This window comes from Cydia fagiglandana, chromosome 2 (assembly GCF_963556715.1).
Source record: "Cydia fagiglandana chromosome 2, ilCydFagi1.1, whole genome shotgun sequence".
Lineage (NCBI taxonomy): Eukaryota > Metazoa > Arthropoda > Insecta > Lepidoptera > Tortricidae > Cydia > Cydia fagiglandana.
Window position 1 is genome coordinate 1,440,675 of NC_085933.1, and position 16,443 is coordinate 1,457,117.

General features: G+C 38.6%; 1 protein-coding gene across 1 annotated transcript; it reads right to left on the reverse strand.

Moving 5' to 3' along the window:
• Positions 1–1,746: 1,746 nt before the first annotated feature.
• Positions 1,747–15,907, reverse strand: LOC134673855 (synaptic vesicle glycoprotein 2C-like). Its single transcript, XM_063531896.1, has 10 exons — positions 15,719–15,907; positions 10,556–10,762; positions 7,106–7,268; positions 6,540–6,718; positions 5,880–6,064; positions 5,436–5,587; positions 4,810–5,028; positions 3,802–3,987; positions 3,119–3,246; positions 1,747–1,864 (listed from the first exon to the last, which is right to left on the reverse strand). Exons 1-10 carry the CDS (start codon positions 15,828–15,830, stop codon positions 1,809–1,811), a joined length of 1,587 nt encoding a protein of 528 aa, XP_063387966.1. The 5' UTR covers positions 15,831–15,907; the 3' UTR covers positions 1,747–1,808.
• Between the last annotated feature and the right edge of the window lie 536 nt (positions 15,908–16,443).

The window sequence follows — 16,443 nt, forward strand, 5'->3', positions numbered from 1 at the left end:
AAATTTTGTTATAACTGACAGGCCGTCCGGCGGACTGTTAATCAGTGGGTCCCTTTAGGCCGCGTAAAAATCATTATGAGGGTACATCTATAAGTGAAGTACCTATGTGTACAAAGCAATGGTTAAAAGCGACGAAAGCGCTTGTAGACGGTCTTCGCCATATTGACCTTGTTAAAATTGTGCCTATCTAGATAGAAGCCTTTGTTTACGCGGTCACAAAACGTTTTGAAGCATAATGTTGATTTTAAAGCATTAGGTAGGACCGAATGTTGTTTAAAAGATAATGTGCTGTTTAGTCATTGCATTAGACTGATGTACGCCTTAACAAATACACGTATTTTTAAACAATGTATAGAGTCCGTATAAGATGAGCAGAGATCGGATTTTGGGGGGCAAAATTAAAAGACAGAAGTAGGCGATAATTTGAAGGTTCCTTATGTAACCTACATTATCACTGACTCCATAATACTAAAAATAACACTTTCAAAGCTGGGAGCTATCACTAGTACGGTCATTAAGTTTAAATTCAGTATCAATTCGTACAGTCAACAACAGAGCTATGAATACAGGCAAAGTGTAAAAAATATGTACTTTATTGCCTGTACATTACGGTCGTGTATACATATTTTTGGCACTTTGCCTGTATTCTTAGCTCTGTTGTTGACTGTACCTTGTCACAGTGACGATAGTAGGTATAAGGTCCCTATAGCTACTTTCATATTAATAGTCACCGTGACAAGGTACGAAATGATACTCAAATTAAATTCACTGTCTGAAATTGGAAAAGTATCGATAGGTTATCGATGTGGGAACTCTGCCTGTCTTTTAATTTTGACCCCTAAAATCATATTTATGAAGATAAGTCTGCATCGATTTGGAAAGCGACAAGCGTGTGGCAGTGCTGTTATAAATGTCTTATTCCTGTATGGCATTTATAGTGGCGCGGTTACATTTTGTCGATGTCAGATTGCACACTTAGCTTAGACGGACTTAAGTCCATGCACAAAGTGCACGGACCCTACACAACTTACATTACTTAAAAATATGTTGATAATAAAAAATAATAATATAAATTTTAAATAATGTAGATAGGTAGTAATTGTTATCCCTGATTAAGAGCTAAGTTGTGAGCGCCTGAGATCAAAATGGAATTAAATAAAAGAACAGATTATTTTTAAACTAGACTTTTAATTATTTTTTATCCCTAGCCTGGACGGTTGTCACAAACAAATACAACATTAATATATTTACAAAATGGAGTAGAATAAAACAGGTCTAGCCAAGGTGACAATCGCTTGAACTTCGCCATCGAATCACTTTGTGTCTCTCTATCACTCTTTTTATTAGTGTGACAGTGACAGTTGCGTTACGGAGTGTTAGCGATTGGCATGTTGTCTACGGGGCCAGGAATGACAAGTTTTCTTAAACATACTAAGGTTATGTGGGGTAAGATAAGATAAACATAGTTTATTTTACTAGGGGCAAGAGTAACAGTATGTGGATTCCCTACAAGTGTTACTTTTGCCCCAGTGTTTGTCTTACCTTACCCCATCTGACATATTTACGCTAATAACAGTTCACATTATCACATATCAAGACTAAATACGAGTATGTAGGTACATAAAGTACTATACCTAAATGATAAAAGTTACAAAACACGAAAATTCATAATATAAATTTTAGGCAGTATAGGTACCTGGCAGTACACGAATATAAAAATCTCATACCCAAGATTTTATATCCCAGGTAGCCATTCAACCTGTATTTTTAGTTTCAGTAACATAATAAAAACGAAGCTTCTAGGTAACTTATTCCAATTTCTTCAATGTTGTATTCGGCAGCAGGAAACAAGCAACGCCACAAACTGAAAACAACAAGTTATGGTTAAATTTTAATAGTCCGAATAGTCCTAGAATTCATGGCTTGACATGACATTAATCGCTTTATTATTACTTAGGTACTTTATTTTACTACTTGATTTTACAGTGCATTGGTGTTAGCTGTAATGCTGTAAAATTTGATTTCAATAAATATCAAATATCAAATGACTGGATCCAACAACTTTAGGGAGTATAAATAGTTATTTGTTTTACAAGGGGGCAAAGTTGTTGTTTAACCGCTCGTGCTAATATTGATACCCGAGCAAGCGAAAGATTCGAAAAATGGAATCTTGAGCGTGGCGAGGGTTTCAAAACACGAGGGTTAAACAAAATTTGCCCCCGACTGAAACACAAAATTTTTCACCACACCAATCCGAAGCAAATATCAAACAAAATCAAACCAAATCAAATCCAAATGAATGTTATTAAATATTTATCATCCAAAATCATCATTTAAAAGTCAATTCTAAGAGTACCAGCAAACATAAGAAAACAACTCAAAATTTGCATTTGATTACTTTGCCACACATGTGGATAAAATGCAACTTTGCTATTCGTTTTCTAAGTGCAAAGTAAGTCTTTCCGAGCTGGTGTGGTGAAAAATAACTTAACCTGTATAAAATTTTACACACGAAATGTCACGTATAGTAGGAATTTATTAGCTACTAAATATAAACCTCGATTCAAAGTGTAAGAAATGATTAAGCATACTTAATTATTTTTATTTTTTATCATTCCCTAAAGTTTATTCACTATGAATTAAGAATAGCGCCATCTATCGTGCATCCTTTGAACTCGTTCGTTCTATCGTATGCACGCACGTAGCTTGCGTTGAACAGAAATGCGCCAAACGGTGTTTACTACAAATAGTACCCTATCATAGTGAGGTAAAGAACAAAATATGATAACTTGGTGTTCACAGGATTTACTAGATGTCACTACTCATGAAAATCGTTGCGAAACGGGGAATCCCTTGTGTTCTAAAGTTGGCATGTTAAAATATTAAAATGAAGTCCGTTTCAGTGTAGCACCTGGTTTCAATCTGACGCACCTGGGCTATAACCGCGAAAATCGAAGTTCTCAAATTACGGGCATCTTTCTCTGTCACTCTGATTAAGTCTTCATTAGAGTAAAAGAGAAAAATCCCCGCAATTTGCGAATTTCGGTTTTCGCGGTAAGCCCTCTGGTTTCAAACTGTTGCTGCTAACTACTAGAAGGCATAACAAGAAGAGTATTACCAGCTAAGACGGCGCAGATGGTGATAAAAGGTGGAAGGCAGCCGAAGTCGATGAGTGCGGGGAAGGTGACCGTCCCGGTTATGGTGCCCATTCGCCCCATCATCAAGAATGTTGCCATCGCCATCACCCTGTGACAAAATTAATTATTATAAGAAATTACAGGATGGAGAGGGCAGAGGTCGCCCGTGATATCGTCCGAATATAAGCCGTTAAAAACTTTTACCCCTACTTTCATCCTCCTAAGAGGAGAGAGTCGTAGAAATCTGAATTCAAACTTATTCAGCCCCATTTTTACTCTCTTAGAAGTTTAATTTCAATGATACACATTGTAAGGAGTAAGTAAATAATTTTAATTTTTAACAAGCAGAAACAGCAGGACAACAACAAGCAGGTCTTGGTAGCTCAGATGGCAGAGCGCTGGAGTATCAATCCAGAGGCCGTGAGTTCAAGTCTCAATCAAGACAGTAACTTTTCCACTTTTAAATTTATTCTAAATTAGTAAGTATTGTAATGTAATGTTACCTGAGAGAAGTAGGAAACAGGTCTACGGTGATGCTGGACAGCGCAGCCCCGCTGAGCGACGTAAGCGCCAGCACTGTGGTCATCAGAGCCACTACAGCATCAGCGCTGTTGCCGAGGAGCATCAGGATCATAATCATGATGCTGTACACACAAAATATTACCTTAGAGAAGTAGGGAACAGGTCTACGGTGATGCTGGACAACGCAGCGCCGCTGAGCGACGTAAGCGCCATGGCTGTGGTCATCAGAGCCACTACAGCATCAGCGCCGTTGCCGAGGAACGGCATCAGGATCACGACCACGGCGCTGCTGATGCTGCACACCGCTGACACTAGCTTCTTACCACACCTGGCATTCATAAATTTAATATGCATCATACTGAAGAACGAATAAGCAAGGTTTATTGCTAAGAGTTATAAAAACATCTTGTTTTGATAATAAAATCAATGTGATAGCCTGGTGGTGGTGGCCACATTTATATGGTTTTATCCTCCATCACACAAAAAAAATCACTGAATAGATTCCAATGAAACTGGCACACTGATACCTAGTTTATAACCTAGAAATGGAAAGAGGATATCAGGACACTTTTATGCCGGAATTCTCCTCCTAAGAGGGTACAGTTTACAATTACGATTTATAACGAGAGTATTACTTAAATATCAAATTAAAATTCTAGAATTTACTCATTGGAAGATCAGCGCTGGAAGTCGCCAGTAACATGCTGAGAATGGGCCATTTCGTTACACTATTATATTTTCACTATATTTTTTTTATGTATGATTATCTACATATGTTTGACGACCGGTCTGGCCTAGTGGGTAGTGACCCTGCCTGCGAAGCCGATGGTCCTGGGTTCGAATCCCAGTAAGGGCATTTATTTGTATGATGATACAGATATTTGTTCCTGAGTCATGGGTGTTTTCTATGTATTTAAGTATTTGTATATTATATATATCGTTGTCTGAGTACCCACAACACAAGCCTTCTTGAGCTTACTGTGGGACTTAGTCAATCTGTGTAAGAATGTCCTATAATATTTATTTATTATTTATTTATATATGTGTTTACGAATAAAAAGCTATTCTATGCTACTCTCTGGCAAGCAAGCAATCATATTGAGTGCTAAGTAAAAAATTTACTCTATTTCGCGTTATAAAAGACCCTTACCGATTAACCAGCATTCCTCCAATCCCATAGGTTAGTGCAGAGCCAGCGCCCACAATAACACTCTGCATATACGTCATCATGTCCGTCTGTATGGGCTGGCAGCCTTCCTCGAAGACAACTGTAACGTTAGAAGGAGCTATGGCCGAGCAGAGGCTCTCTGAAGAGTCTGAGTTGATCATGGCAGCGAGCTGGGGGTACCAGAGGCGGAGCGTGTTGGACCTGTAAATAATTAGTGATATAATATAGACAACATCATCATTATCTTGCCCTTGTCCCATTCACTTGGGGTCGGCGCAGCATGTCTCTCTCTTCCACACCTCTCTGTCGCCTGTCATTTCATCATTCACTTGCGTTCGTTTCATATCACCTCTCACACAGTCCATCCACCTTTTCCTCGGTTTTCCTCTTCTCGTATATAATATAGACAACGATCCATCAAATATGCAACAGTCTTCTCAGGGTCTTCGCCTAGCGCCTCGATTGCCCGATTACTAAATTTTAGATCGAAGTGGCTACTGGGAAAGCTAAGTTGAGCATGCTACGTACGTTAGTTTTATTATTTATTTTTCAGTTATTAAATGCTGGTCTTTACCATATTGACTTTATGTCAACCATTTGGAACTTACCCAAACATGGTGAAAACGTGAATGGCACAGATGAGCGCTAGCCACTTGACGTGAGGCATCCGGAAGAGGGGGGCCAGCTGTGCCCACCCACCCCTGAGTGCTGCCACGCCACTCGCCTGCTGCTCTGTCTTTTCTTCCACTAGACATTTGATCTGAAAATATGAGAAGAAGACAAAACTTCATAAGAATGTAACATTTATGTTACTTTTTATTCACATGTGTGTGGCCCTGGCCACTATTTTGCTCAAAACATCACATATACCATCCAACGTGGCAATGCGGGCAGCCTTTTGGACACACTGCCCATCGGCAGTGACAGGGAATATTATTTTTAAGTTTATTTATATTTTATAGATTAGGTTTGATTATGCAATCTTTTCAATTAATTATAACAATAAAAGATTGCCATGTTGGATATAACCTATGAATAATAACGAAAATTACCGGATAATCCTCCTTCGGGTTCCCCGTATTGAGCCTGTATATCTTCCTGAACACCTCCATGGCTTCCTCATTCCGGCCGCGCGACATCAGGAACTTGGGGCTCTCCGGCAGGAAGAGGAAGACCAGACCCGTGAGGAGCGGCATCAGAGCTGTCGCCAGGAGGAACAGATTCCAGGAGTGGATCACTGAGGACAGACATTCAAACATTTTTGAAACCAAATGTCAAATATTTTTTTCTTTGGTGATACATTTTTATCCAACTTATCGCCAATGTATTTGGAATATTCGGTCATGTTTGAGTTTTATTCATAATATCTTTATTGCGTCCATGTTAATTTTTACATAGGATGGTATTAAAACATTATAAATTCGGTACATGGTACCCTGTTAGGGCATGGCAATAATCTTAATACTAAATACTAATTATTGGTGACTACATTTGGCTCATACGAGCAGGTATGTTGTTGGTCGATATTAAAGATGATGGTGATCAGTAAAGTGATTGCATTAACACGGGCCTTCGTGGCGTTTTACTCGCTTTCCACCCTATTGCACCACTGACTGAGTTATGTGGAACGTCCAGTCATGTGTAAGCTCTCCCCAGGTGATAAAGGGTAGTGTGGTGTTAGCGAATGTGTAGAAAAGGCTAGTGGTTCTTACCGAATTTCTCAGTGATCTGGAAAGTCCAGTCATGTGTAAGCACCCCCCAGGCTAGTAGGGGGAGGGTGGAGTTCGCGAATGTGTAGAAGAGGCTGGTGAGCAGGATGACGCGCGCGCGCAGCTCCGTGCGGTGCATCTCTGCCAAGTATGAGATCAGGACTGCGAACGGGCCGTTGAAGCTGGGAACACAAGAAAAGAAAATTTAATAGATTTTGAGAATATCTACCTTTGCGTGAACATTAATCCAGCGTGATAGAGACAGATTGAGCGCTTTTGAAATGTGGACATGGAGAAGAATGGAAGGTATAAGCTGGAAAGAGAGGAAACAAATACGGAAGTAATAAATTTGGTAGGTGAGAGGAGATCTCTGTTGAGAACAATTAAAAACAGAAGGGGAAACAAATTGGGGCACCTGATACGTCACGATACTAACATAAAGCCTAACTAACTTTAGCGTAGGTGGTTTCCGAAATTTTAAAATCAATGGAAATAAAGTAGGTAATATAAAGTAGGCTGCGGCTGCGGCGCCGGCCCAGTGTGTCCGACAAGAAGTCACTGTGACTTACAGGAACCCGCTGGCGAACCTGGTGACCAGCAGCATGGGGAAGTTCTGGCTCATGCTGGCGGCCACCTCGACCAGCCCCGCGCAGAAGAAGCCCCACACCATGATGCGGCGCCGGCCCAGTGTGTCCGACAAGAACCCCCAGATCATTGCCGATGAGATCATTCCTGGAACAACAGGTAGGTATACATATATTTAAGAAGTGCAACACTCTTACGGTAGATGTCACTAGGGTGCATATGGTGGAAATATCACCGTATGCGCCCTAAGGGACGCGTTACATACCAATAGGTAGATAAGAGTTTATGTTCTTGAGCAATAGTAATCAGAAAACAAACTTTCCCGCGATAATTTCAGCGTTATTTATTTTATGTGACTGCGAATTACCGTTCGTATTGTTGGCGTGTGTATACCGCCACGCTACTTAATTAGATGTCGGCTAGGTAATTATTTAATTAAGATAATTATGTTCTATAATATTAGCAACAATTAATATTGACTAAGCAGTCATAATGTAAATAAATACTCCTTTTTTGGAATGTTCCTTTGTTATTTTTAATTGAAAATAACACGTGTTATCATGACTTTCATTCAATATTCAGATAAAGTTTATTTACGTAGATGTAACAAAAACATACACAAATTATTGTTTGGTTCTCTGGATGTGTATTATTTATTATGTTTCCGTAGTCAACGAAAGACCTTTATAGTTTTTCTGCTTCAAAAAAATCTTATACCTACGTAAAGCTAAAGATTGTTTTAACTAAGCACGGATTTTACATAAAATACTTGACAGCTCAATACAAATCTTGCGTCTACGGTCAGCACTCTTGTGAATATACTCCGCAATCCCATGAAATGTCCTCGGCATTTATTTCTGTTACTCTTACTAAATAGAAGCCAATGAGTGACGTAAATGTTAATATGAAACAGTCGTCAACAGTTTAAAACATTAAGTAAGTAATAAATAAATTAATAATCCCTATCTAAACGGGAACTTTCTAAAGGCACTGGTCCCACCGCGAGCTAGTAAGCTATGAGCTATCGGCTATAAACACGAACAAAAGATAAGCACTCCCGTGTAAATAAAAGAGACACGGCGATATTTATAGCTCACCGCTGAGCGAGTAACTATTTATAAATATCGCCGTGTCTCTTTTATTTACACGGGGAGTGCTTATCTTTTGTTCGTGTTTATAGCCGATAGCTCATAGCTTACTAGCTCGCGGTGGGACCAGTGCCATAAGGTGTATTTTTGAATGTCAAAATCTGTCAACCCGCCGATGCTTTTATCACAAAGATTAATTCATTCCTTGTTTTCGGTTACTGACGTTAGCTGACGTCACGGTGCTACGACTTCTACGTTTACCTACATGTCGTGACCGTTTGCCGGGGGATTTGAACGTCACTCATACACGCTGGCTTGCAAACTTTCCGGTGTTTCCTTACACGACGTAAACATAATTAAATTGTTAATGTCACAGTCATGGGACTGACCTAACAAATAACGGACTGATGAAAAACAATTTTCGCAAATGATCCAACGGGTTCCTTTGATTTTAGATACCCTTATTTATTCTGTACATACTTCATCATGGGAACGCTACCTGTGCCATTGGGACATTACAGGTTGCCACCAAAATATACTAACAAAAAACATTAGAATAATGTTTCTTAAATACTTACACGTCGTTTAAAAAATTAAATTTACACAAAAGTATTATCTTAAAAATATGCTCTGTTGGAATTGGTACACAAACACAAATATTTGGTAAAATGGTAAACAATATTTTCCAGTGTATTTAAAACAACGAATTTTGCGCCACCTTGTAAGCCAGTAACGGTAATTTCTGTAACTAAGTAGTTAGCTAATATTTTTAAAGTAAGCCTGAAGTAGATTATTGCCTAGAGATTTTACAGAAGCCTTATAAAGCATTAATTCAAGCTATTATGTACCTCTATACTAGCTATTATTATCAAAAACTTTTTTTATAAATAGGTCGAAGGTCACGACCCCACCTCGGTTATTGATGTGCCGACATCAGTCACAACATTGCGTCCACAAGTATCAATTAATTACGTTATCGCCGCCTCGCGTGTCTCTGCTCGTCTGATATATTTCGTATTGTTGCGAACCATTACCTACTATAGATACTGAAGTTTCATCCTGCTTTATTGTATTTTTCTGCGGGAAATGGAATAAGAATATTGGGTTTGATTGGAAGTTTATGTGTAAATAGTGCATCAAACGAACGACAAAGATATAGTCGCACCAATAAAAGTCTGCAGCGGATTTGATAGCCCACGCAGTTTCAAGTGTTATTTATACGTCATAATTTCATAGAAGTTTGACGTTTAAAATGACATTTGCACTGCGTGGGCTATCAAAATCGCTGCAGACTTTTTACGGTCTGACTCTAGTCTTAAGTCGGCCACCTGTTACATTTTTCTATTTAATTGCGTAGGTATTATTAGACTATTGAATTATGATTAAACTTATTAACATGAAACAAAATAAGGCCTGTGATTGAACCCCGAAGCACGCCGCTTGAGACTACGCTACGGGTATGTCAGTCAGTTCCATTACTTGGGAAGGTATATTTGCACACAGGCCTTGGAAACCAAGCGATAAGTGTGACTTCCAAACTGTAGGTCATGATTTGCCCTAGGGGCCTAGATAAATTGACACCCGTACATCGCGAAACGACAAATGAAAATTACAAAATGTATGGATAAGACAGATGCTAAGAAAAGTCACTGACGAATTCCATACATTTTTTTTTTTTTTTTAATTATGAATGGGCTTACTCATGGCCACAGACTAGCCGAGGCGTAGACGTGGCCTACGATGGAGCGAGCTCGCCCAGAAGGTGCCTGTTCACTCTTGATTTGAAGGTTGCCGGGTTATAAGAACACGGAAATATAGACGCCGGCAAGGAATTCCATTCCTTGGCAGTGTGCGTTTGTTGTATTTGAGTTTCTATTGGTGTTTTATATTAAGGTATGTCATCTTGGCCAGGCCCGCAGCACGGACTTACGAGATTCTCGTGAGACATCAGAAAACATAGTAAGAAAAAAACCGGGCAAGTGCGAGTCGGACTCGCGCACCAAGGGTTCCGTACCATAAAGCAAAAAAAAAACGGAAAAAAATGCAAAAAGAAAACGGTCACCCATCCAAGTACTGACCACGCCCGACGTTGCTTAACTTTGGTCAAAAATCACGTTTGAATCTTTATTTTATTCTGTTTTTAGTATTTGTTGTTATAGCGGCAACAGAAATACATCATCTGTGAAAATTTCAACTGTCTAGCTATCACGGTTCGTGAGATATAGCCTGGTGACAGACAGACGGACAGACGGACGGACGGACGGACAGCGAAGTAATAGGGTCCCGTTTTACCCTTTGGGTACGGAACCCTAAAAAATTATGTGTAAGTGATGTGATGGTACATACCTCCATAGGTGATGGCGTTAACAGTGCCCATGTCAAGCAAGCTAAGCTGCATATCACATTTGGCCCTGGTGAAGATGTAACTGGTGGAGCTGGTGACGGAGACGGCACTCCAGAAGGCGGGGAAGGTGCACAGCATCAGCGCCACGTTGAAGCGCCCGGAGCCCGTGGCGGCGATGGCCGTTTCGAAGTCTGATGGTGGTTCTGGTACTGAAAGATACAAAAAAAGTACATTTAGGGCTAACATTTTCACAACAATAACGTATTTCTTTGCTTTAACATGTTACAGTTCAAAAAATGCTTGAAAATTGTACTATTCAATTCCACCAGCGCTGAATCATCCAAAAGCCATTTGTTAAATATTCCTTAGGGAAAAGAAATTGTTATTTAAAAACCGCATTGTAAATAAATAAAATACAAAAGTGCACGTACGAGTAGAGGTGCACGTAGGTATATTCAGCCAAATCAGTGCGCGAAAACAAAAATATTATTCACGTGTTGTCAACATTTGAGTATGAGTCATCCGTAATCCAAGATACTAAAATGAGCTATTTACAAAGTTTACTGACCATTCCACTAAAAGACTTGTTTAAAGTGGTATTATGGTATGGTGGCATCATGGTATTACGAATCTAGGGTGGTTAAAAACGTTTTTACTATCAGTTAAACGTTTTTCTATGGACATTATAATATAGGTACGCACTTTAAAGCTTAATTTTCTTATTATATTCCCAAAGATAACATAATATATTAATGTTATATTGTAATTGTAAATAAAAGTTGTATGAAAAATGTATTTGAAATATGCACCTAGTTATCGAAATCATTCAATTTTGTCATGCCCAAGAAAAGAAAAAAAAAGACGCTCGAGCGTTTTTCCGAAAATTTTAGACCCAGGAACCTTATTATACAGGAGCGCACAGTAGAAATGTTTTTAAATAAATATTTACAGACATTTTAAACCACGACATTTGGTTACTAAAGAAACGTTGCCGGTAACTCGAAACTTTTGTTTGCGAACTATGGCACAACATATGTTATAATTAATCTTGCCAAATACCAGCTCAATATTACGTGTAACTGTTTTGCACTTTGCTGGGTTGTTTGGGCATGTAAGATGTTATCTTTGAGAATTCTTGCCGCTTCACATAGCATTGCATTGTCAATACATTTAAATACATACATGATAAAAGAGCCAACATTCAAGATGCCTTAGATTTAATTCCTATTATCCTGCGAGCAGTGGCGGATTTGGACACACACACACACACACACACACACGCACACACACACACAAACACACACACGCGCGGGATACGCGTCAAATCAAGACGATCGTCAAGGTCGTATTAAAACCATAACAAAATCTTAATTTGAATCGATCCTAGTTATCATTGAAAAAAATTCAGGATTTATGTAACAATTAAATCAGAATAGGCTAAAAGTCGTAAGAATTATTTGATTTAACTACTCATGATCCTTTGTTTTAATGAAAGAAAGCTATCCATCAATGGGTCTATAGTCCGTTTTTTTAGCATTAGAAAGAACTTCGCAGAATTTCGCTTGTGGTTCTAAATCTGGCACTTTTAGCGGTAACAATTTGAAGTAAATCATATGTATTGACCATGCTACATTAGATAATTCAATAATTATTAACAATTACCGAGCCTGATAAAAACTGCACGCTTGCTTCTGCGGAGTTCTTTCTAATGCTAAAAAAACGAACTCAATCCACCTCTCTCTCTCCCTGGGTCAATCCACCTCCAGCTGATAACAGCATACCCTATAGTACACCCAAACCAAATGGACGACCGGGGTCGTAAATCTTCTCATTCACGCTCGCATGGCTGAAGGTGGGGTGAGAGAGATAGAGATATAATCCCAGTCGTCCGTTTGGTTTGGGTCTACTATAGCTGAGGTCGGCGCAAAATCAGTGCTTGCCCGGAACGGTGTTGAACTCTTTATCTGATTGACTCATATGTCCTATTGTTGCATTTAAATGCGTAACAATAAAGCTGGAATAAGATTTATTAATAGGAGAAACTTTTATTAATAACACATAAAATTAATTAAAAACTAAACTTAAATATTTAAATTTATTAGGCTTGATCAGTTCGTAAAAACTAGTGCCTACGTCAAATCATGGGATTAGTTGTCAAGCGGACCCCAGGCTCTCATGAGCCGTGGCAAAATGCCGGGATAACGCGAGGAAGAAGAAGATTAGGCTTGACCAGTTATACAAAAACATTAAAACACATATATAAAAAAAACACTTACTATATCACGACCAACTCCCTATAAAAATTTGCAGAAAATTTAGTCATTATTAGTTTAGTTACTTAGTAACATAATAACTTTGTAGATTCAATGCATACGACCCTGCTGTGCCATTTACCTTTGATACAACGTAATACCTGCCTTGAAACATTACAAAATATATTTGCGTTAGATGCAGTGTGATACAGTGCAAATACATAATTTGAGTGTAAGTACCTGTTTGTTTGTTCCAGATAATAATACAAATAATACAATGTCACATATTGTGTTGTAATTTGTCATTGCAGACGCTGTCCTATATATTTAATTAAGGTGTATTCGGGTAATACCGAATGTCGGATAATTCCGAAATTCAGATGAAAATCACCCTTAATTCCATCATAATAAAAGTCTCTTTTCGGAATTATCCGACAGTTTTCGACATTCGGAATTACCCGAGTAAACCTTAGTAGGTACCTACTCCCGAACAAAATATGTGGATATTTATCACCGAATTTTTTTTACGGTGTGTGTGTAGTCCTTGGGGTAGCGTTGGGGGCTATACTTAATATCTCTTATGAATATGATGAGAAAAGACCCAGCAGAGGGACACATGTAGCCTGGCGATATCATGACCTAACAAGTCTAGACGAAAAAAAATCACTGTTTTAAACTCCATCAGGCGTGTCTCACTCCGCGATTTCGTCGCTTTGCCGCAGGTAGCTAAAAGTACATCCGTTCGGCCCCAATTTTGGGGTTTGCCATAAGCCGCGCGTGGCGCTGTCGCCACCTACCGGCCATATCTGTGCTGATCGTAACAGACGCGTTTTGTTAGAGAGTGAGTCTTCTGTACTTAGTACTATTATTTATTCTGTGACTCCATTAAAAAGAAGAGCGTCTCATCATAATTAAATTTTGCCATAAATAAAGTCGATTGACGTCACGTGCACCGAACGGGCACTTTCGGCATTATAAATTATAAATACTTTACCGTTAAATAACTATTCGAATATAAAGTGCGAGAATGACATTCGCTCAGTTTCATTACATCCGCTTGAAAAGCGCAAGCAAATTCTTAGTTCGGCCAAACCAATATAAGAACTATATTAAACTACGTTTATTTTGCTACAGGGCTAGAGCTCATGGTACACTGGGCAGCAGCATCACCTCTTCTCGCCGTTGAAAATCTATCAATGAGAACATACTCTTAGGTTATAGCCTGGCAATACGCCAGAGCGTCAACCACTGAAACAACTTCCAACCATCAATCAGTCTATCTTTATCACTCATATTTACTATTTAACGGGGTGAAAAAGACGGCAAGAATATGGCAGTTATGTAGAGTAGACAGTCTGAGACGTATTTTGTTTTGATCGACGCTTTTATGGGTCAATTATTTAACGTACTTAACCTTGTTGACGATTTTCTGAGCATATTTTTGCGGGAGACTCGGACGTGATCTAGAACATGTTCAGAAAAGCAAACTGGTAACTATAAGAAACCATTCCTAATCCCATAGTCGTATTCGAAATGAAAAGTAGAGTGTTTAACTCGGATGAAAGGCATCATTTCAGCCTCGGACTATTGGCGCTCTCACTGCATTCGAGCGCCAAACTACCTCGGCAGAAATGAGTCCCTTTCATCCCTTGGTTAACAATCTACTGTTGTCAAATGAACAGTAGGGTATTAAATATTTTTTTATAATAGTGGTCACTAAATTAATTAAAGAGCACGATTTATTCAATTAGAAAAAAAATCTTATTTTCTCAACTTTTGTACACGGAATTTTTGAATAATTTTGCGCCTCATCGATAATTATAGTCGACATTAAAATACACCATCGCCATTGTTGTCATCGACGTCATCGTGGTTAATTTACGGGTGCTACAGAGTGGAACCACGGCCAGTTATTCCCGGTTGGACCTTGAGGGCACTTCAGTGTCAGGTCCCGGGTCGTTCACATGCCGTGTATTTTCGTTATCAATGTTCTTGACGGACACACGCTAAAAGTATGCGCGTGCGTCGCATTCCGAGTTTTAAGAGAAGATTATTGACATGAATTAAATGTATTGTCAGTTATATGATGAAAATAAAATAAATATAGTTTTTCCAATTGGTTTTTTGTTTAAAAGCAAAATGAAAATTTACCACCGAAGTGACTCCTTTTTATTGCTTTTGTGTATTTTTATAGGTAGGAGTTGTGGCTAGCGGGTCTTCAATAATTTAATTTTGATGACTTATTAATCTTTTTAGAAGGTTTACTTAAGTTTAAATTATAAAAAAAAATGTATTCCAGCGTGAAGTTAATTAAAATATATTCAGTTTATGTGGGTTGTGAGCTACCTCTACACTGTTACTGATAGGTACTACGTACATGCTATTATGCTGTTACTATTGGAAGAATCTTCTTCGTGTTTAGATATCAAGTAGAAATTTTACAGACATCAATATTTACCGTCAAATACCCGTATTGTTCGCTACTGATAGTAACGTAATAGTCTACATTAATTGCATCACATTGCACTGCACTAGGTAACAAACAAAATAATTCCTTCGGAAACAAATCACTTAACCTTTCATATATACTCGTATGTGGTAGTCAAAAGTAGTAGGTGCTGTACCTATAGAGCAGAAAATATCGTTCTTGAAAAAGTTAAGTAGTTAACTAAACGTTCGGTCAGAGTCCTTATCAGCACAAACAATAGGTTAAGGTCCTCAGATAAGAGTTCAAAAATTTGTAAGACAAAAACAAAAGACAAACTATACCCTGGCAAACCCAATTTGTCAGTAGGAAAAGACGTGAAATTTAAATTTTCTAAGGGAGGCCTACATTTTTTAACTGCCTTTTTCTACTGATGGAAATGGCTCGCCAAACTATAAATACTCGTATAAACATAAAGAAACACTTACCATGCGCCAGCTTCTCCAAATTCGACGAGGACAACCCCGTCACCATGAACAGGTGGTCGTGAGGAATCTCCTCCTTCCTCCCCGAAGCCTCCACATCGTTCCCGGCCACCATCTTATCAGCAAAAACTGAATTTAGTCCTAAAGCGAAAACCCACCGAATTGTCCTGAGGCATTCTTGGAGACAATGAGATCACAGCTGATCGTACGGTATATTATATCTCTCGCATGTATCGTCGATGTTTGAACATGGATTTTCTTGTGTGAACAGTAAGTTTGCCAGTATTCCTCCGTCCGTAGTGAGAAGAGAAAAGTAGTGCGCTGAATACTTTTTATTCATTAAAATTTTACTGCATTAAAAAAGGGCGGACTCAATGCATAAAAGTATTATCTATCAGTCAACCATCATACCCAACAGGAATAGTAGTATGTTTACATTAAACAAAAAAAACGCAGTATTATTTGATTGGTAACATAAAACAAACAATAGAACGATTTATAATATATGCCATAATTAAATAGAACTCTTTATGTACTTATGTACCCAATATAAAAATACTATGATTACAATGGACAATTAAACCACTGAGCCTGAGCTTCTCGAAGAAATTCTCGCGCAACATGCGTTTGAACGACAGTTTAGCTTGAGTCTATCTGATGATGAGTAGAAGAATATTGAACAAGGAAATCAAATGCCGCAGTCATAACATGCTCATCACATTCCTCCT

Excerpts from the sequence above, each read along its gene's own strand:
- LOC134673855 (XM_063531896.1), bottom strand. The coding sequence starts at position 15,830 with ATGGTGGCCGGGAACGATGTGGAGGCTTCGGGGAGGAAGGAGGAGATT. Across the intron at positions 10,763-15,718 it reads TTTGGAGAAGCTGGCGCATG|TACCAGAACCACCATCAGAC; the intron begins GTAAGTGTTTCT and ends TGTATCTTTCAG. Across the intron at positions 6,719-7,105 it reads AGGTTCGCCAGCGGGTTCCT|CTTCAACGGCCCGTTCGCAG; the intron begins GTAAGTCACAGT and ends TTGTGTTCCCAG.